General features: G+C 41.8%; 1 protein-coding gene across 1 annotated transcript in view; it reads left to right on the top strand.

Moving 5' to 3' along the window:
- The window catches only part of LOC129865071 (fatty acyl-CoA reductase 1-like), a 71,850-nt gene that overhangs the window by 42,630 nt on the left and 6,431 nt on the right, over positions 1 to 22,789 (top strand). Inside the window, exons 3-8 of the mRNA XM_055937542.1 lie at positions 1,837 to 2,012; positions 15,989 to 16,168; positions 16,896 to 17,073; positions 19,675 to 19,719; positions 19,850 to 19,968; positions 20,264 to 20,331. Coding sequence (XP_055793517.1) covers positions 1,837 to 2,012; positions 15,989 to 16,168; positions 16,896 to 17,073; positions 19,675 to 19,719; positions 19,850 to 19,968; positions 20,264 to 20,331 — 766 coding nt within the window. The remainder of the gene's footprint in view (positions 1 to 1,836; positions 2,013 to 15,988; positions 16,169 to 16,895; positions 17,074 to 19,674; positions 19,720 to 19,849; positions 19,969 to 20,263; positions 20,332 to 22,789) is intronic.

Below are 22,789 nucleotides of genomic sequence, written 5' to 3'. Positions count from 1 at the left end.
TCTCTCCCTCTCTCTGTCCCTCATCTCTCTTCCTCTCCCTCCCTCTCTCTTCCACTCTCATCCTCTCTCCCTCACTCTCTCACTCTCTTCCTCCTTTTCCCTATTCCTCTCTCTTGTCTTGAATTATGCTTTTTTTACTACAAGGCTGACAGGTTACATAAATTCTGATAGGTTAGTAGCATTGGTGCTATACATGATGTACAGTGTATTGTTAGTACTATACATGATGTACAGTGTAGTAGTAGTGTTGGTACTATACATGATGTACAGTGTAGTAGTAGTGTTGGTACTATACATGATGTACAGTGTAGTAGTAGTGTTGGTACTATACATGATGTACAGTGTAGTAGTAGTGTTGGTACTATACATGATGTACAGTGTAGTAGTAGTGTTGGTACTATACATGATGTACAGTGTAGTAGTAGTGTTGGTACTATACATGATGTACTGTGTAGTAGTAGTGTTGGTACTATACATGATGTACAGTGTAGTAGTAGTATTGGTACTATACATGATGTACAGTGTAGTAGTAGTGTTAGTACTATACATGATGTATAGTGTAGTAGTAGTGTTTTGTAGGATCAGCAGCAGTGGTTTTCTGTATGGCTGGGACCACTCTGTTAAGAGTGAAGGGAATAGCCGGCTACAGACTGGAGTGAAACTGATCCTTCTCTCCCCCTCTCTCTGTCTGTCTCTCTCACTAAGCGTGTCACATACCTTAAAGCGAGTCTACTCCAAGCCACTATGAAAGGGTCTGTGCCACCCTATGCCACCTAGGTTTCATGCTTTATAGACCCAATACCTCTTCCAAGGCAGCTGTGTTGCAGAACTGTAAAAGGCTGGTCTCTGCTTGATTTCTGTTGTTTTGCTGACTGGGTAAAAACTTCCTCGGAGCACTGTGTTACCCAGGTTGGTGGGTGTTCGTGCCAGTTTTGGTGCCCACCTTCAAGGAGGCTACACACCAACAGATGGCCTAGAGATTCACGGCCAGCTCTGACACAAAAATGGTGGGGCCACACCGAGGTCCTCTGAAATCAGTAAAGGCTGGGTTGGGCTGGAGTAGAAAGCAGAACGGGGAGGACAACACAATGTGACCTCAGGGACTCTTTCCACCAGGGTGCATGGGGTCAACAGAGTTTATCAGAGTTCGTCACGATGTGAGGAAAAGTGCAGTCGACATGGACTCATTAGAGAGCCAGAAAAGAGACAGAGATAGAAAGAGAGATAGATGTAGGGAGGGATGGAGATGGAGAGAGGGAACATGGATATGAACAGCTGTTGGAGGCATTACTCTACATCTGTCCTGCTCTTCACTTAGAGTGGTCTGCTTACCAGGGCAGCCGGAACTGCCCCCCCCCCCCCCCCCCCCCCCACACACACACACACACACACACACACACAAACACACACACACACACACACACACACACACACACACACACACACACACACTGGTGCTCTGGTACTGCAGCGTGTGGTCTCCCATGAGCAACACCGCTGCTACCAGGGCATTGTGGGAAAATGCAAATATTGACACCAGCTCAATCTGTGTTTAAATACTAGAGCGATTCATCAATTACATAGGGCAACATGGCCCATATTGTTAATACTGAGGCTTGCAAATACTACTACGGTGCTATTGTTGGGTAAAAGCTGCCATGGCTTCACACAGTAGCAGTTGTGCAGAGAAATAGCCTACAGCCAAACAACATCAATGTGGACAGAATTGTTACAGACATCTATGCATATAGTGTCCTTTACATATGGACCTGGCTAAATCAATGGCTCGACATACGTTGATATGATCTGATGCATCTATGTGTGCATTTCCTGCAGGTGTTTGACCGCGTGAGGGAGGATAACCCAGACTTCCATCAGAAGATAGTTCCTATCAGCAGTGAGTTGACACAGCCTGCCCTGGCCATCAGTCCTGAGGACGTAGAGAGACTGACCTCCTGCGTCAACATCATCTTCCACTGTGCTGCCACCATCCGCTTCGACGAACCCCTCAAGTGAGGACCACACCCCCTACACACTAACTCTTCCTCTATCACCTAGCTATCATGCTAACTCACTACTTTATCAACTCAACGAATCAAATCCGTTTGATTCTATATAAATGCATGGACATAGCTCGTGTCTGACACAGAGAGAGGTACAAAGACATAGAGATCCTATTAAATGACGTCAACACAGTAGACAGTCTCTAGTTGAGAGGAGTTTAGCCCGTATAGGGGCCAGGGTCGTCTGTATCTTGGTCACATGTTTTATTTTGATGTTTTACTCAGGTCTGGTTTATGGGGTCGGAGGGTTTTGCTTTGTCATTGTCCCGAGTACCAAAAAGTGCCCATTGTGCAGGGACTTCCTACAGGAAGTGATGTTTGGTTGATAGTGTGGTCTGTTTGTGTTCTGGTGTTGACCAATGGGAAAGCTGATACATCTAGAGTATGATGAGGATGTTGAGAAACATAACAGAGAATCCACAATAATATAGCTTCCGTGTAGCGTCTGTCAAGCAACATTTTTGACCTAAAATGGTTGACAGGCAAACACTTACATAAATAGTTATTAAACATATAAAATCAAAATCCAATGCAATGTTGTTGAGCGAATAAACACTTATAGAATACATTAACATTGAGTTTATAATAAGGATTTTGAAACTGTTTAAGTTTTCAATATTCCACATGGTTTCATCATGTCACGTAGTAGACAGTGCATCGATGTTCCATTTGGTGAGAGAGAGACAGACAGATAGAGAGAGAGATGTATCCAAGGAGTCTGCAGGTAGCTAGCTGTAGGGGGTAGAGAGATGTCTTTAGATGTCTCCTACTCAGTGAGGAAGCAGGAATGAGGTCTTCAGAGGGATTATTAAAACATTAAAGAGCTGTGTGTCTATCTGTCTCAGTGTATTCTCACAAGTCTTCATCATACTGTTAAATACACCTGTCTGGGTGTCTGTGCGGCTGCTGGGAACAGATCCCATTGAGTAGGACAGACAGGACAGCCTTAAGGGATGAGATACAGTCAGAGAGGTGAAAGGAGGTGTGGGGAGGCGGGACATGAGCCATGACTGACAGCTCCGTTAGGGAAAAGCTGTGAGATTGTTCTCTGAACCGCATCATAGTTCTCTTCTCTTCCCTCTTTCACTTTGTCTTTCTCTTTTCACCCCTACCTCTCCATCCCTTCCTCTGTATTTCTCTCTCTCTCCCCTGTTGTAACGGTGGTCCTCCTCCTCTTCAACCGAAGAGGAGGAGTAGTGATGGAACCAAGGCGCAGCGGGTTGTGAACACATAATTTATTTAAAGAAAAGACGAAAAAACACAAACTTCACTATAACCTAACAAAACAACACGGAGTAGACAAACCTGGACATGCGAACTCACATACAACGCAGAACTCACGAACAGGAAAATAGACTACACAAAAGAACGATATACAAAACAAACCGAACAGTCCCGTATGGTGCTACAAACACTGACACAGGAGACAACCACCCACAACGAACACTGTGAAACAACCTACCTAAATATGACTCAATTAGAGGAAAACGCAAAACACCTGCCTCTAATGAAGATCCATACCAGGCAACCCTTAAACCAACATAGAAACAGAAAACATAGAATGCCCACCCAAACTCACGTCCTGACCAACTAACACATACAACAAACTAACAGAAATAGGTCAGGAACGAGACACCTGTTCTCTCTCACGTTCTCTTGTCTGACACACAATGTTGTTACCCTGTCTCCAGGGAAACAAAGTTGCCAGGGGGTGTTGGAGCATAATCAGACAATAGTTTAATCACTGGGACCAAGACTACAGCTCTTCAGATAGCGCCCTAGACACAACATCTATGCTGTGCAAACATACAAGGCTAGTCAAGCCTAGCACTGAAGCAGTGATAAGCACCGTAGCCACTATAGCTGCTAGGATACAGTATATCTAGCACCCTAATGAAAATCCAATAGCGGAATTCATTAATGACTCAGCAGCTTGGAACAGTGAGGAACACACAGTTAGGAGCAGTCCACAGTCACAGTGGTGTTTTCTCTCAAACTGGCCTAGTGCTCTATAATAGTTCTCAAACTGACCTAGTGCTCTATAATAGTTATCAAACTGGCCTAGTGCTCTATAATAGTTCTCAAACTACCCTAGTGCTCTATAATAGTTCTCTAACTACCCTAGTGCGCTATAATAGTTCTCAAACTGACCTAGTGCTCTATAATAGTTCTCAAACTGGCCTAGTGCTCTGTAATAGTTCTCAAACTGGCCTAGTGCTCTATAATAGTTATCAAACTGGCCTAGTGCTCTATAATAGTTATCAAACTACCCTAGTGCTCTATAATAGTTCTCAAACTGGCCTAGTGCTCTGGAATAGTTCTCAAACTAGCCTAGTGCTCTGTAATAGTTCTCAAACTACCCTAGTGCTCTATAATAGTTTTCAAACTGGCCTAGTGCTCTGCAATAGTTCTCAAACTGGCCTATTGCTCTATAATAGTTATCAAACTGGCCTAGTGCTCTATAATAGTTCTCAAACTACCCTAGTGCTCTATAATAGTTATCAAACTGGCCTAGTGCTCTGCAATAGTTCTCAAACTGGCCTAGTGCTCTGCAATAGTTATCAAACTGGCCTAGTGCTCTATAATAGTTATCAAACTGGCCTAGTGCTCTATAATAGTTCTCAAACTGGCCTAGTGCTCTGTAATAGTTCTCAAACTGGCCTAGTGCTCTATAATAGTTCTCAAACTGGCCTAGTGCTCTGCAATAGTTCTCAAACTGGCCTAGTGCTCTGCAATAGTTATCAAACTGGCCTAGTGCTCTATAATAGTTAGCAAACTGGCCTAGTACTCTGTAATAGTTCTCAAACTGGCCTAGTGCTCTGTAATAGTTCTCAAACTGGCCTAGTGCTCTGTAATAGTTCTCAAACTGACCTAGTGCTCTATAATAGTTATCAAACTGGTCTAGTGCAATATAATAGCCCTCAAACTAGCCTAGTGCTCTAAAATAGCCCTCAAACTGGCCTAGTGCTCTGCAATAGTTCTCAAACTGGCCTAGTGCTCTATAATAGTTCTCAAACTGGCCTAGTGCTCTATAATAGTTATCAAACTACCCTAGTGCTCTATAATAGTTCTCAAACTGGCCTAGTGCTCTATAATACTTCTCAAATTGGCCTAGTGCTCTGTAATAGCCCTCAAACTAGCCTAGTGCGCTAAAATAGCACTCAAACTGGCCTAGTGCTCTGTAATAGTTAGCAAACTGGCCTAGTGCTCTGTAATAGTTATCAAACTGGCCTAGTAGTCTGTAATAGTTCTCAAACTGGCCTAGTGCTCTAGAATAGTTATCAAACTGGCTTAGTGCTCTAGAATAGTTATCAAACTAGCCTGGTGCTCTAAAATAGCCCTCAAACTGGCCTAGTGCTCTGGAATAGTTATCTATAATAGTTCTCAAACTGGCCTAGTGCTCTAGAATAGTTCTCTATAATAGTTCTCAAACTGGCCTAGTGCTCTGTAATAGTTCTCAAACTGGCCTAGTGCTCTATAATAGTTATCAAACTAGCCTAGTGCTCTAAAATATGCCTCAAACCGCACTAGTGCTCTAGAATAGTTCTCTATAATAGTTCTCAAATTGGCCTAGTGCTCTAGAATAGTTCTCTATAATAGCTCTCAAACTGGCCTAGTGCTCTAGAATAGTTCTCTATAATAGTTCTCAAGTTGGCCTAGTGCTCTAGAATAGTTCTCTAGAATAGTTCTCAAACTGGCCTAGTGCTCTGGAATAGTTATCTATAATAGTTCTCAAACTGGCCCAGTGCACTATAATAGTTCTCAACCTGGCCTAGTGCTCTGGAATAGTTCTCTATAATAGTTCTCAAACTTGCCTCGTGCTCTAGAATAGTTATCAAACTGGCCTAGTGCTCTGTAATAGTTATCAAACTGGCCTAGTGCTCTATAATAGTTCTAAAACTGGCCTAGTGCTCTAGAATAGTTCTCTATAATAGTTATCAAACTGGCCTAGTGCTCTATAATAGTTATCAAACTAGCCTAGTGCTTTAAAATAGCCCTCAAACTGGCCTAGTGCTCTAGAATGAGAACTATTATAGAGTACTAAACTGGCCTAGTGCTTTGGAATAGTTCTCAAACTGGCCAAGTGCTCTGGAATAGTTCTCTATAATAGTTCTAAAACTGGCCTAGTGCTCTAGAATAGTTCTCTATAATAGTTCTCAAACTGGCCTAGTGCACTATAATAGTTCTCAAACTGGCCTAGTGCTCTGTAATAGTTATCAAACTGGCCTAGTGCTCTGTAATAGTTATCAAACTGGCCTAGTAGTCTGTAATAGTTCTCAAACTGGCCTAGTGCTCTGTAATAGTTATCAAACTGGCCTAGTGCTCTGTAATAGTTATCAAACTGGCCTAGTGCTCTTTAATAGTTATCAAACTAGCCTAGTGCCCTAAAATAGCCCTCAAACTGGCCTAGTGCTCTAGAATAGTTCTCTATAATAGTTCTCAAACTGGCCTAGTGCTCTATAATAGTTCTCAAACTGGCCTAGTGCTCTGTAATAGTTCTCAAACTGGCCTAGTGCTCTGTAATAGTTATCAAACTGGCCTAGTGCTCTAGAATAGTTATCAAACTAGCCTAGTGCTCTAGAATAGCCCTCAAACTGGCCTAGTGCTCTAGAATAGTTCTCTATAATAGTTCTCAAACTGGCCTAGTGCCCTGGAATAGTTCTCTATAATAGTTTTCAAACTGGCCTAGTGCTCTAGAATAGTTCTCTATAATAGTTCTCAAACTGGCCTAGTGCTCTGGAATAGTTATCTATAATAGTTCTAAAACTGGCCTAGTGCTCTAGAATAGTTCTCTATAATTGTTATCAAACTGGCCTAGTGCTCTATAATAGTTATCAAACTAGCCTAGTGCTCTAAAATAGCCCTCAAACTGGCCTAGTGCTCTAGAATGAGAACTATTATAGAGTACTAAACTGGCCTAGTGCTTTGGAATAGTTCTCAAACTGGCCAATTGCTCTGGAATAGTTCTCTATAATAGTTCTCAAACTGGCCTAGTACTCTGGAATAGTTCTCTATAATAGTTCTCAAACTGGCCTAGTGCTCTAAAATAGTTCTCTATAATAGTTCTCAAACTGGCCTAGTGCTCTAGAATAGTTCTCTATAATAGTTCTCAAACTGGCCTAGTGCTCTAGAATAGTTCTCTATAATAGTTTTCAAACTGGCCTAGTGCTCTAGAATAGTTCTCTATAATAGTTCTCAAACTGGCCTAGTGCTCTGGAATAGTTATCTATAATAGTTCTAAAACTGGCCTAGTGCTCTAGAATAGTTCTCTATAATTGTTATCAAACTGGCCTAGTGCTCTATAATAGTTATCAAACTAGCCTAGTGCTCTAAAATAGCCCTCAAACTGGCCTAGTGCTCTAGAATGAGAACTATTATAGAGTACTAAACTGGCCTAGTGCTTTGGAATAGTTCTCAAACTGGCCAATTGCTCTGGAATAGTTCTCTATAATAGTTCTCAAACTGGCCTAGTGCTCTAAAATAGTTCTCAAACTGGCCTATTGCTCTATAATAGTTATCAAACTGGCCTAGTGCTCTATAATAGTTCTCAAACTACCCTAGTGCTCTATAATAGTTATCAAACTGGCCTAGTGCTCTGCAATAGTTCTCAAACTGGCCTAGTGCTCTGCAATAGTTATCAAACTGGCCTAGTGCTCTATAATAGTTATCAAACTGGCCTAGTGCTCTATAATAGTTCTCAAACTGGCCTAGTGCTCTGTAATAGTTCTCAAACTGGCCTAGTGCTCTATAATAGTTCTCAAACTGGCCTAGTGCTCTGCAATAGTTCTCAAACTGGCCTAGTGCTCTGCAATAGTTATCAAACTGGCCTAGTGCTCTATAATAGTTAGCAAACTGGCCTAGTACTCTGTAATAGTTCTCAAACTGGCCTAGTGCTCTGTAATAGTTCTCAAACTGGCCTAGTGCTCTGTAATAGTTCTCAAACTGACCTAGTGCTCTATAATAGTTATCAAACTGGTCTAGTGCAATATAATAGCCCTCAAACTAGCCTAGTGCTCTAAAATAGCCCTCAAACTGGCCTAGTGCTCTGCAATAGTTCTCAAACTGGCCTAGTGCTCTATAATAGTTCTCAAACTGGCCTAGTGCTCTATAATAGTTATCAAACTACCCTAGTGCTCTATAATAGTTCTCAAACTGGCCTAGTGCTCTATAATACTTCTCAAATTGGCCTAGTGCTCTGTAATAGCCCTCAAACTAGCCTAGTGCGCTAAAATAGCACTCAAACTGGCCTAGTGCTCTGTAATAGTTAGCAAACTGGCCTAGTGCTCTGTAATAGTTATCAAACTGGCCTAGTAGTCTGTAATAGTTCTCAAACTGGCCTAGTGCTCTAGAATAGTTATCAAACTGGCTTAGTGCTCTAGAATAGTTATCAAACTAGCCTGGTGCTCTAAAATAGCCCTCAAACTGGCCTAGTGCTCTGGAATAGTTATCTATAATAGTTCTCAAACTGGCCTAGTGCTCTAGAATAGTTCTCTATAATAGTTCTCAAACTGGCCTAGTGCTCTGTAATAGTTCTCAAACTGGCCTAGTGCTCTATAATAGTTATCAAACTAGCCTAGTGCTCTAAAATATGCCTCAAACCGCACTAGTGCTCTAGAATAGTTCTCTATAATAGTTCTCAAATTGGCCTAGTGCTCTAGAATAGTTCTCTATAATAGCTCTCAAACTGGCCTAGTGCTCTAGAATAGTTCTCTATAATAGTTCTCAAGTTGGCCTAGTGCTCTAGAATAGTTCTCTAGAATAGTTCTCAAACTGGCCTAGTGCTCTGGAATAGTTATCTATAATAGTTCTCAAACTGGCCCAGTGCACTATAATAGTTCTCAACCTGGCCTAGTGCTCTGGAATAGTTCTCTATAATAGTTCTCAAACTTGCCTCGTGCTCTAGAATAGTTATCAAACTGGCCTAGTGCTCTGTAATAGTTATCAAACTGGCCTAGTGCTCTATAATAGTTCTAAAACTGGCCTAGTGCTCTAGAATAGTTCTCTATAATAGTTATCAAACTGGCCTAGTGCTCTATAATAGTTATCAAACTAGCCTAGTGCTTTAAAATAGCCCTCAAACTGGCCTAGTGCTCTAGAATGAGAACTATTATAGAGTACTAAACTGGCCTAGTGCTTTGGAATAGTTCTCAAACTGGCCAAGTGCTCTGGAATAGTTCTCTATAATAGTTCTAAAACTGGCCTAGTGCTCTAGAATAGTTCTCTATAATAGTTCTCAAACTGGCCTAGTGCACTATAATAGTTCTCAAACTGGCCTAGTGCTCTGTAATAGTTATCAAACTGGCCTAGTGCTCTGTAATAGTTATCAAACTGGCCTAGTAGTCTGTAATAGTTCTCAAACTGGCCTAGTGCTCTGTAATAGTTATCAAACTGGCCTAGTGCTCTGTAATAGTTATCAAACTGGCCTAGTGCTCTTTAATAGTTATCAAACTAGCCTAGTGCCCTAAAATAGCCCTCAAACTGGCCTAGTGCTCTAGAATAGTTCTCTATAATAGTTCTCAAACTGGCCTAGTGCTCTATAATAGTTCTCAAACTGGCCTAGTGCTCTGTAATAGTTCTCAAACTGGCCTAGTGCTCTGTAATAGTTATCAAACTGGCCTAGTGCTCTAGAATAGTTATCAAACTAGCCTAGTGCTCTAGAATAGCCCTCAAACTGGCCTAGTGCTCTAGAATAGTTCTCTATAATAGTTCTCAAACTGGCCTAGTGCCCTGGAATAGTTCTCTATAATAGTTTTCAAACTGGCCTAGTGCTCTAGAATAGTTCTCTATAATAGTTCTCAAACTGGCCTAGTGCTCTGGAATAGTTATCTATAATAGTTCTAAAACTGGCCTAGTGCTCTAGAATAGTTCTCTATAATTGTTATCAAACTGGCCTAGTGCTCTATAATAGTTATCAAACTAGCCTAGTGCTCTAAAATAGCCCTCAAACTGGCCTAGTGCTCTAGAATGAGAACTATTATAGAGTACTAAACTGGCCTAGTGCTTTGGAATAGTTCTCAAACTGGCCAATTGCTCTGGAATAGTTCTCTATAATAGTTCTCAAACTGGCCTAGTACTCTGGAATAGTTCTCTATAATAGTTCTCAAACTGGCCTAGTGCTCTAAAATAGTTCTCTATAATAGTTCTCAAACTGGCCTAGTGCTCTAGAATAGTTCTCTATAATAGTTCTCAAACTGGCCTAGTGCTCTAGAATAGTTCTCTATAATAGTTTTCAAACTGGCCTAGTGCTCTAGAATAGTTCTCTATAATAGTTCTCAAACTGGCCTAGTGCTCTGGAATAGTTATCTATAATAGTTCTAAAACTGGCCTAGTGCTCTAGAATAGTTCTCTATAATTGTTATCAAACTGGCCTAGTGCTCTATAATAGTTATCAAACTAGCCTAGTGCTCTAAAATAGCCCTCAAACTGGCCTAGTGCTCTAGAATGAGAACTATTATAGAGTACTAAACTGGCCTAGTGCTTTGGAATAGTTCTCAAACTGGCCAATTGCTCTGGAATAGTTCTCTATAATAGTTCTCAAACTGGCCTAGTGCTCTAAAATAGTTCTCTATAATAGTTCTCAAACTGGCCTAGTGCACTATAATAGTTCTCAAACTGGCCTAGTGTTCTGTAATAGTTATCAAACTGGCCTAGTGCTCTGTAATAGTTATCAAACTGGCCTAGTGCTCTGTAATAGTTATCAAACTGGCCTAGTGCTCTGTAATCGTTCTCAAACTGGCCTAGTGCTCTGTAATAGTTATCAAACTGGCCTAGTGCTCTGTAATAGTTATCAAACTGGCCTAGTGCTCTATAATAGTTATCAAACTAGCCTAGTGCCCTAAAATAGCCCTCAAACTGGCCTAGTGCTCTAGAATAGTTCTCTATAATAGTTCTCAAACTGGCCTAGTGCTCTATAATAGTTATCAAACTGGCCTAGTGCTCTAGAATAGTTCTCTATAATTGTTATCAAACTGGCCTAGTGCTCTATAATAGTTATCAAACTAGCCTAGTGCTCTAAAATAGCCCTCAAACTGGCCTAGTGCTCTAGAATGAGAACTATTATAGAGTACTAAACTGGCCTAGTGCTTTGGAATAGTTCTCAAACTGGCCAATTGCTCTGGAATAGTTCTCTATAATAGTTCTCAAACTGGCCTAGTGCTCTAAAATAGTTCTCTATAATAGTTCTCAAACTGGCCTAGTGCACTATAATAGTTCTCAAACTGGCCTAGTGTTCTGTAATAGTTATCAAACTGGCCTAGTGCTCTGTAATAGTTATCAAACTGGCCTAGTGCTCTGTAATAGTTATCAAACTGGCCTAGTGCTCTGTAATCGTTCTCAAACTGGCCTAGTGCTCTGTAATAGTTATCAAACTGGCCTAGTGCTCTGTAATAGTTATCAAACTGGCCTAGTGCTCTATAATAGTTATCAAACTGGCCTAGTGCTCTGCAATAGTTATCAAACTGGCCTAGTGCTCTATAATAGTTAGCAAACTGGCCTAGTACTCTGTAATAGTTCTCAAACTGGCCTAGTGCTCTGTAATAGTTCTCAAACTGGCCTAGTGCTCTGTAATAGTTCTCAAACTGACCTAGTGCTCTATAATAGTTATCAAACTGGTCTAGTGCAATATAATAGCCCTCAAACTAGCCTAGTGCTCTAAAATAGCCCTCAAACTGGCCTAGTGCTCTGCAATAGTTCTCAAACTGGCCTAGTGCTCTATAATAGTTCTCAAACTGGCCTAGTGCTCTATAATAGTTATCAAACTACCCTAGTGCTCTATAATAGTTCTCAAACTGGCCTAGTGCTCTATAATACTTCTCAAATTGGCCTAGTGCTCTGTAATAGCCCTCAAACTAGCCTAGTGCGCTAAAATAGCACTCAAACTGGCCTAGTGCTCTGTAATAGTTAGCAAACTGGCCTAGTGCTCTGTAATAGTTATCAAACTGGCCTAGTAGTCTGTAATAGTTCTCAAACTGGCCTAGTGCTCTAGAATAGTTATCAAACTGGCTTAGTGCTCTAGAATAGTTATCAAACTAGCCTGGTGCTCTAAAATAGCCCTCAAACTGGCCTAGTGCTCTGGAATAGTTATCTATAATAGTTCTCAAACTGGCCTAGTGCTCTAGAATAGTTCTCTATAATAGTTCTCAAACTGGCCTAGTGCTCTGTAATAGTTCTCAAACTGGCCTAGTGCTCTATAATAGTTATCAAACTAGCCTAGTGCTCTAAAATATGCCTCAAACCGCACTAGTGCTCTAGAATAGTTCTCTATAATAGTTCTCAAATTGGCCTAGTGCTCTAGAATAGTTCTCTATAATAGCTCTCAAACTGGCCTAGTGCTCTAGAATAGTTCTCTATAATAGTTCTCAAGTTGGCCTAGTGCTCTAGAATAGTTCTCTAGAATAGTTCTCAAACTGGCCTAGTGCTCTGGAATAGTTATCTATAATAGTTCTCAAACTGGCCCAGTGCACTATAATAGTTCTCAACCTGGCCTAGTGCTCTGGAATAGTTCTCTATAATAGTTCTCAAACTTGCCTCGTGCTCTAGAATAGTTATCAAACTGGCCTAGTGCTCTGTAATAGTTATCAAACTGGCCTAGTGCTCTATAATAGTTCTAAAACTGGCCTAGTGCTCTAGAATAGTTCTCTATAATAGTTATCAAACTGGCCTAGTGCTCTATAATAGTTATCAAACTAGCCTAGTGCTTTAAAATAGCCCTCAAACTGGCCTAGTGCTCTAGAATGAGAACTATTATAGAGTACTAAACTGGCCTAGTGCTTTGGAATAGTTCTCAAACTGGCCAAGTGCTCTGGAATAGTTCTCTATAATAGTTCTCAAACTGGCCTAGTGCACTATAATAGTTCTCAAACTGGCCTAGTGCTCTGTAATAGTTATCAAACTGGCCTAGTGCTCTGTAATAGTTATCAAACTGGCCTAGTAGTCTGTAATAGTTCTCAAACTGGCCTAGTGCTCTGTAATAGTTATCAAACTGGCCTAGTGCTCTGTAATAGTTATCAAACTGGCCTAGTGCTCTTTAATAGTTATCAAACTAGCCTAGTGCCCTAAAATAGCCCTCAAACTGGCCTAGTGCTCTAGAATAGTTCTCTATAATAGTTCTCAAACTGGCCTAGTGCTCTATAATAGTTATCAAACTGGCCTAGTGCTCTGTAATAGTTCTCAAACTGGCCTAGTGCTCTGTAATAGTTATCAAACTGGCCTAGTGCTCTAGAATAGTTATCAAACTAGCCTAGTGCTCTAGAATAGCCCTCAAACTGGCCTAGTGCTCTAGAATAGTTCTCTATAATAGTTCTCAAACTGGCCTAGTGCCCTGGAATAGTTCTCTATAATAGTTTTCAAACTGGCCTAGTGCTCTAGAATAGTTCTCTATAATAGTTCTCAAACTGGCCTAGTGCTCTGGAATAGTTATCTATAATAGTTCTAAAACTGGCCTAGTGCTCTAGAATAGTTCTCTATAATTGTTATCAAACTGGCCTAGTGCTCTATAATAGTTATCAAACTAGCCTAGTGCTCTAAAATAGCCCTCAAACTGGCCTAGTGCTCTAGAATGAGAACTATTATAGAGTACTAAACTGGCCTAGTGCTTTGGAATAGTTCTCAAACTGGCCAATTGCTCTGGAATAGTTCTCTATAATAGTTCTCAAACTGGCCTAGTACTCTGGAATAGTTCTCTATAATAGTTCTCAAACTGGCCTAGTGCTCTAAAATAGTTCTCTATAATAGTTCTCAAACTGGCCTAGTGCTCTAGAATAGTTCTCTATAATAGTTCTCAAACTGGCCTAGTGCTCTAGAATAGTTCTCTATAATAGTTTTCAAACTGGCCTAGTGCTCTAGAATAGTTCTCTATAATAGTTCTCAAACTGGCCTAGTGCTCTGGAATAGTTATCTATAATAGTTCTAAAACTGGCCTAGTGCTCTAGAATAGTTCTCTATAATTGTTATCAAACTGGCCTAGTGCTCTATAATAGTTATCAAACTAGCCTAGTGCTCTAAAATAGCCCTCAAACTGGCCTAGTGCTCTAGAATGAGAACTATTATAGAGTACTAAACTGGCCTAGTGCTTTGGAATAGTTCTCAAACTGGCCAATTGCTCTGGAATAGTTCTCTATAATAGTTCTCAAACTGGCCTAGTGCTCTAAAATAGTTCTCTATAATAGTTCTCAAACTGGCCTAGTGCACTATAATAGTTCTCAAACTGGCCTAGTGTTCTGTAATAGTTATCAAACTGGCCTAGTGCTCTGTAATAGTTATCAAACTGGCCTAGTGCTCTGTAATAGTTATCAAACTGGCCTAGTGCTCTGTAATCGTTCTCAAACTGGCCTAGTGCTCTGTAATAGTTATCAAACTGGCCTAGTGCTCTGTAATAGTTATCAAACTGGCCTAGTGCTCTATAATAGTTATCAAACTAGCCTAGTGCCCTAAAATAGCCCTCAAACTGGCCTAGTGCTCTAGAATAGTTCTCTATAATAGTTCTCAAACTGGCCTAGTGCTCTATAATAGTTATCAAACTGGCCTAGTGCTCTAGAATAGTTCTCTATAATTGTTATCAAACTGGCCTAGTGCTCTATAATAGTTATCAAACTAGCCTAGTGCTCTAAAATAGCCCTCAAACTGGCCTAGTGCTCTAGAATGAGAACTATTATAGAGTACTAAACTGGCCTAGTGCTTTGGAATAGTTCTCAAACTGGCCAATTGCTCTGGAATAGTTCTCTATAATAGTTCTCAAACTGGCCTAGTGCTCTAAAATAGTTCTCTATAATAGTTCTCAAACTGGCCTAGTGCACTATAATAGTTCTCAAACTGGCCTAGTGTTCTGTAATAGTTATCAAACTGGCCTAGTGCTCTGTAATAGTTATCAAACTGGCCTAGTGCTCTGTAATAGTTATCAAACTGGCCTAGTGCTCTGTAATCGTTCTCAAACTGGCCTAGTGCTCTGTAATAGTTATCAAACTGGCCTAGTGCTCTGTAATAGTTATCAAACTGGCCTAGTGCTCTATAATAGTTATCAAACTAGCCTAGTGCCCTAAAATAGCCCTCAAACTGGCCTAGTGCTCTAGAATAGTTCTCTATAATAGTTCTCAAACTGGCCTAGTGCTCTATAATAGTTATCAAACTGGCCTAGTGCTCTGTAATAGTTCTCAAACTGGCCTAGTGCTCTGTAATAGTTATCAAACTGGCCTAGTGCTCTAGAATAGTTATCAAACTAGCCTAGTGCTCTAGAATAGCCCTCAAACTGGCCTAGTGCTCTAGAATAGTTCTCTATAATAGTTCTCAAACTGGCCTGGTGCTCTGGAATAGTTCTCTATAATAGCTCTCAAACTGGCCTAGTGCTCTGGAATAGTTATCTATAATAGTTCTCAAACTGGCCTAGTGCTCTAGAATAGTTCTCTATAATAGTTATCAAACTGGCCTAGTGCTCTGTAATAGTTCTCAAACTGGCCTAGTGCTCTATAATAGTTATCAAACTAGCCTAGTGCTCTAAAATATGCCTCAAACCGCACTAGTGCTCTAGAATAGTTCTCTATAATAGTTCTCAAATTGGCCTAGTGCTCTAGAATAGTTCTCTATAATAGTTCTCAAACTGGCCTAGTGCTCTGGAATAGTTATCTATAATAGTTCTCAAACTGGCCTAGTGTTCTGTCTGTTTATTCCCTGGAATGGAAACACATTCCTGGAATGAAGTGTGAGGATAAAAGAGTGTGAGGAGGATGATTATAATGCCAACCTTCCAACGTACTCTCTCTCTCTCACCCTCCTCTCTCTCTTTTTCTGTGTCTCTCTCTCTCACTGTCTCACTTCTCCTTGTGATGATATTATGGTAATGCATAGTGTGCTTATGCTTCTTAGTGTACTTATGCACAGTGATCTCTTACCTATTCCTGCTGTGTGTGTGTGTGTGTCTCCTCTCTTCCCAGACACGCCTTGCAGCTGAATGTGATAGGCACGCAGCAGCTCCTGAATCTGGCCCAGCAGATGCACCACCTCCAGGCCTTCATCCACATCTCCACAGCCTACGCCAACTGCAACCGCAGGCACATCGACGAGATCATCTACCCACCGCCTGTAGAACCCAAGAAGCTCATCGACTCCCTGGAGTGAGTAGTGTGAAGTCTACTTTCTGCATCCGAGTTGGGGGGGGGGGGGGGGGTTGCTGCTATTACGACTCCATCTATTCAGGAAGTGATATCATTTGCAAATTTCATGCATTGAAAATATGCTCAGTGAAGATAAATGGCACTTAGACCTGGATTCAATCAGATCAAGCGTTAACCGGCGATAGCCAACACCCGCATAGCTGATGTTTTGGCGCAGTTGGAGGTGGAACTACGTTGTACCTGTCACATCGGTGAGCAGCTGCTCTTGTGATCATTGTCACAATGCCACACCTGTCCCACTCGCGTTGGAAGTTCAGAACGAGAAAATGTCCGCTGTAGGTATAATGCCGGGAGCCGCTTGTGGATTTGACAGCTGTAACGCAGTTCCACCAAAACAACCGCTATGCTGGTGTCGTCTAGCGCAGATCTGATAGAATCTAGCCTTAGTTAGATAAATGACAGTATATTAATTGAATTTCAATTCATCTCCTGAATGAACTGATTGAAATGGAATTGAACCGAACCAAGGGTGCTGTCAAGTCCACACCACCTTGTGTCATTTCCAACTAATGATTGATTATAAATACCATCACAGACAGCTATCAGAGTGAATGACGTTTCATCTATCTACACAAAATGCCAACTTTACTTCAATCCTGGCATGTGTCCTGTACCATTGTGATGTGAGTCTAATGGTGAGTGTGTTCTCTTGTGTCTGTGACTGCAGGTGGATGGAGGACAGCATCGTCCGTGACATCACGCCGCGCCTCATCGGGGAGCGCCCCAACACCTACACATACACAAAAGCCCTGGCAGAGTGCGTGGTCCAGAAGGAGAGCAGCAAGCTCAGCATCGGCATCATCAGACCCTCCATAGTGGGAGCCAGCTGGCAGGAGCCTTTCCCTGTGAGTACCATCACCATAGAGATACAGTATCATATACATACATCATTCTGTGAGACTTGATTACTCTACTGGAACTTGGCACTAGATAGCTGACAGCAATAAAGTCAATAGATGGATCACATTCTGTATGTAGTCTATGGACGTTAAACAGTGTATTGACTGGTCAGCAAGATAAGTGTATCAGAAGAAGTGTGATTTGCTCAGCCACCTGCCTGTTGGGAAATATATCACAATTTATAAAAATCTATATAGCACTTTCACTGTGATAGTAAAAGGGTTCAGTCAGAATCCTGTCAATTCTCACACACCTGCTGTGATACCAAATGGATGGGAATTAGCGATCGATCGCTGTAACAGTACACTGGTCAATATATCTCCCCTGTGTGCAGTCAGACTTAAAGGGGGATTGGGTGTGTAATGGTGAGTAATGGCTGTATTAGGGTTGGACCAAGACAGGTGTGTTCTTATGGTTCAGAAAGTCCGGCTGGGCTGGATTCCAGGACTCGAAGAGGAGCATCCCTGACCCCAACAGCTGGGTAGGCGATGTGAGGGGGGCAAGGAAGGGGCGAAGGGGAAAGGGAGGGGTACTGCCAGTGCTGAAACCGGGGAGCCTCTGAATGTCTCCTACTAGATAGGTCACTGAAAAGCAACTGTAGGTTCATGGAAAGGCCACTCTGAAAGTTCAGTGGGTGCAGTAATCAATCAATCAATCAATATAATGTTTTTTATAAAGTTCTTTTGACATCAGAAGTTGCCCCTAGAAAGGCAGGAACCTAGGAAGAAAGCTAGCTAGGAACCAGCTTCCGAGGGGTGGCCAGTCCTCTTCTGGATCTGCAGGGTGATGCTACTTTCATGAGTAAGCTGCTTTTTATTTTCTAATCTGTCCGGCTGCTGTAGTGTAGGCTAACATCTTAGCGTAAGGCTTCCACAGCGTTAAGCATTTTAATCTCACTTAGCATAGCGGCAGATGGACATATTAAAGCGTTTAAAAAATAAATCTAGACTTTATTGCTGCTTAAAATTTTGGAGGAGCAATGGGAGGGTGGTGTTCAACATTCCATCATTTTCGTGATTATAATATTCGTCAAAGTTCTTTCCCCCAAATCAAATTCAAGTGACATGCTTACTTTATTTTCCTACAGGAATATTTTTTAAATGTCTGAGGCTCCATGAATTCACACAGAAAGAGACCAAAGATCTAGAAGATGAAAAAATGCACACTTTCAGAGTTTTCATTAGAGTATAATACACTTTTAAACAGCACTAAGTATATTCACAGAAAACGACTACATAGCCCCAGGGCTGTATTTAGTTTTCTGGGACTGTAACGTTTCAACAGTGTAGGATCCGGAGCCAGTGGGTGTAGAAGTGGGGATGGGCCAGGCCTGCCGGCAAAACAGCCAAAACATCACGTATTACCAGTTTATTGCGCAGGCAGCTCGAGACAGTGGGAGCGACTAGACGAGGGAGGAGGGTGTGTGTGTGTGTGTGTGTGTGTGTGTGTGTGTGTGTGTGTGTGTGTGTGTGTGTGTGTGTGTGTGTGTGTGTGTGTGTGTGTGTGTGTGTGTGTGTGTGTGTGTGTGTGTGTGTGTGTGTGTGTGTGTGATTAACGTCAATCTGCATGTCCTCAGAACTCCGTTAAGTGTTAAAATGTCACAGGCAATCCCTCAATGGGGGTCAAAGATGTATATCGGCAAAAATTTACTCTGAGACGGTGTGATAAGGACTCTTATCTGTCTGTCTGTCTGCACCAGATCATGTAGCCTTACCCTGTATTGACAAGCCACAGACAGACCCACACAAATAAGCCCAGTCTATTACCAATGTATTACCGGAGGGCTAATTGATGTAGACACTGTGTTACTCTCCCTATCTCAGTCTCACTCACAATAGGTAGCTAGCTAGCTAGCTTAGCACACCACAGGAATACTAACTCAGCAGACACAACAATCTAATCGATGTTGCTGTTAGGAGGCTATCTGTAACTTGATGATGTTGCAGCAATGTTATAGCGGTGCTTGAAGCTAGAATCCCTAACTGAAACAGTAACAAAGTGGACACCCTGCCTGTGTTTTGGTAAAAAGCTGAGGGATGGGCCTGGAGAAATGTAACCACTCTCAAATTCATAGACAGAGCTATGGATGCAAGGACTGACCATCCATGATATTAAAGTTATAGTTGTACCAATGTTTTTAGACTATACAGTGTTTGTTTATATTTACAAACACTGGAGTAAAACAAGCTTGTATTTTGGGTTCTGATGGGGTACGACAGTTGAACTAAGCTCATGAGGCATTTATAAGGTATATTCTTCAAGAATCAATGGGTATATATCATTACTTTATACGTCCAAAAATAGATGTAGCAACTAAGGATTCCAGCTTTAACGGGGGTACTTAGGGTTCCAGATTGTGAGATTTTTAAGTACATTTTTAAGTACTTTCCGATTGAACAGACATATACAGCATTTGACTGCATATGTCTAACGCGGGAACATTGCCTTTAAATTTAAATAACGGATTGAAATTTTCCATACGGATTGAATAGAGCCACTAATCTCTCCTTACACTAACTTATTCCCTCCCTATTCTTCTGTCTCAGGGCTGGATCGACAACTTCAATGGACCAAGCGGAGTCTTCATCGCCGTAAGTACCAGCATATACTTATTACGTTGCATTTTTCATATACTCATTTTGCTCATTTTGATGCCACTAGTTTAAACGATGATCAGGTGATGATGAGATGTGGTGGTAACCCTGTGTCCTGTCTGATCAGGCGGGGAAGGGCATCCTGCGCACCATGAGAGCCAACAATGATGCGGTGGCGGACCTCATCCCCGTGGACGTGGTCATCAACCTGACCCTGGCCGCTGGCTGGTACACGGCAGTGCACAGGTTAACTTTCCGCCCAGGTGGAATATGGTTTGACCAATGACTGTATGGTTTAACCCACACAAACAGACACCCCCCATATTAACCTGCAGGAAGTTCTCCTGTAAACCTACCGTAGCCCAGTTTGTTCAAACACATCTCCCCAGCTCTACACCATTGACTAATGAGGAAGCCCAGTGTTTTCATCTGATGTGATTTGTGTTCATGGGCTCATTTTATAGATGTTTCCTAATGGACCCTCCCCTTTGATCCCTTTAACCCTTGACCCCTCTGACCTCATCTCTCTGCTCCCTTGCAGACCCAAAGCAGCGCTGGTTTACAACTGCACAACGGGCGGCATCAACCCTTTCCACTGGGGAGAGATCGGTAGGTATCTGTTTGTCAGTTTGTCTGTCTGTACGCCTGTTACAGTGACATCATTAGTGCTTGTTCATCTGCCACTGTGGCTTCCGTCCTTATAAATCAGTGTACTTCAGTAGTTGAAATCTTGATCAAATCAAATCAAATTTTATTGGTCACATACACATGGTTAGCAAATGTTATTGTGAGTGTAGCGAAATGCTTGTGCTTCTAGTTCCAACAGTGCAGCAATATCTAACATGTAATCTAACAATTCCACAACTACCTAATACACACAAATCTAAGTAAATGAATGGAATAAGAATATATACATATAAATATGTGGATGGGCAATGACAGAGCGGCAAGATGCAATAGATGGTATAAAATACAGTATATACATATGAGATGAGTAATGCAAGATATGTAAACATTATTAAAGTGCCATTATTAAAGTGACTAGTGATCCATTTGGTTGATGGTGATGTCACTATGAAACTATGCATCATACATTCCCACCGAGGATATGAAACTTTGGGTTGTCTGTCAGTCCTGGTTCTCCTAAATCAGTTTGAATGGCGTAGCAGTGAGAAGCAGGTGGATAAATGATCTGTGTCATAATTAGATGCCCAGGGATTTGAGTGGCGAGGGTCTACTGCCACCTTCTGGCAGCTAGTAGAACATTACATCTGAACCCCCACACTGTGTACATCTGTTTGACCTCACCACTGTGGATCTGCCCAAATGACAACTCCCATCAGCAGTAAAGCACAGTTGCCCAAACAATAACAAGTAGAGGCAAAGTGTCATCGTGAAATCATCACCCCACCAGCATTTTGGTTGTGGTGGCAGCTCACCTCCCGGCCCATCATCTACAGTACATCCCGGCCCATCATCTACAGTACATCCCGGCCCATCATCTACAGTACATCCCGGCCCATCATCTACAGTACATCCCAGCGGACCACTGAGATGAAAAAGATGCATGCGGGCCGGGTATCAGTCAGGCTCAGATTAGTGCGGTAGCGGCGACAGCCAGGGTCCCTATACTATCAGATTAGTGAATCTGCTCCTTTCACTCTGAGAAATTGCCACCAGATGGCTGGCAGAGGGATTAGGGCTCATCACTCTGCCTCGCTGTTATAAACCTGGGATGGCGGGCACTAATCTACTGGACCACATAAGAGCTAAGAATCAAGCTAATCAAACTGGGTCTAGGGGGCCCATGGGGCTGCTTTGGGAAGTTGGAGGTTTGCTGGCTGGATATGTTATCAAAATTCTGGTATCTTAATTGGTTTTGGTCGCCTTCTCTCCACTGTCCTCTTCTCACCCCGTTTTGAAAAAGGAGAGGGAACGTGAGGAGAGGGAACGGCAGTAAAGAGAGGGAACGTGGAGGGAAATACTCTTGCAAGAAATGAGACGGTCATTCACTCGCTCGACATCAGGCAAATGACGTTTACAGAGGAATCACAAAATACAAAGTCATAAAAACTAATATAGCTACTTGTGCAATACATTCTATAGATAAAAGGATAAGTAAAGTATTTCTCCTTCGAGAAAACAACAGCTGATTCAAAGGGGGTGTGGCAAATTTTAAAACAGCAGCCATGAGGAAGCACATGATTTATCTTTGTGAGAGGAGGCTATCGAGGACTGGATGACAGTCCTCTGATAGCTTACAAATGAATTGACAGTCTCCATGACCACTTGACCACTTATCACTGAGGAGAGGATGACGGAGGCGTCGAGGAGAGTCCGGACTTTTGTGCAATAAAGAATCTCCCAAGGAATCGATGAAGGAGCCCTTGAATTGAGAAAGAGCCATGGAATAGTGCTCAGGAGTTTTCCTCATTCAGGCTGGGATTCAATCCAAGGCTTGTTATAGAACAACACACTAGACACCCGACAATGTACCATTTAACGGCACCATGAATTGATCCCCGGCCTCAATCTTGTTCTGAGGGAAGCTCCACGGCAGAACAAATGTGATTGGTTGGATGAAAACTCAGTGGGCAGAGCTTAGACTACCAAATCAATGGGTGGAGTTTACAGATGAGTCAAATAAAATAAATGCTTTCAGGGAGGTAGGTTGGAGGTGGTTGGAGGGCGTTCAACATGGATTTTGACCCAAAAGGTTGCCAGTTCGAATCCTGGTTGTGAATTTTGTGTTCCTTACCAAATATTTTTAACTAATTACATTTCTAATCTTAGTTTATTTTTAAACTTTGACTGAACAGCATTAAATACGTGAAAAAACAAAGGTGCTACCCTCCCCCCTACTAGCGCAGTGGACTAGGCACAGGGATTGTGACCAGAAGGTCACAGGTTCTAATCTTGCTTTTTCAAAAAAATGTATATTTGTGTTACCTTTCCCTAGCCGGGAACACTCACCCTCAACACCAAAACCATCTTTCAACTCTTGTTAGTGAGCCTGGACAATATTCACTGTGGCCGGGATTCAATAACATCACCCTTTGTCAGCTAT

The sequence above is a fragment of the Salvelinus fontinalis genome, chromosome 11 (genome assembly GCF_029448725.1).
Source record: "Salvelinus fontinalis isolate EN_2023a chromosome 11, ASM2944872v1, whole genome shotgun sequence".
NCBI classification, from domain to species: Eukaryota; Metazoa; Chordata; class Actinopteri; order Salmoniformes; family Salmonidae; genus Salvelinus; species Salvelinus fontinalis.
The sequence above is the reverse complement of the archived record's forward strand: the minus strand, read 5'-3'. Positions and strand labels throughout refer to the sequence as shown.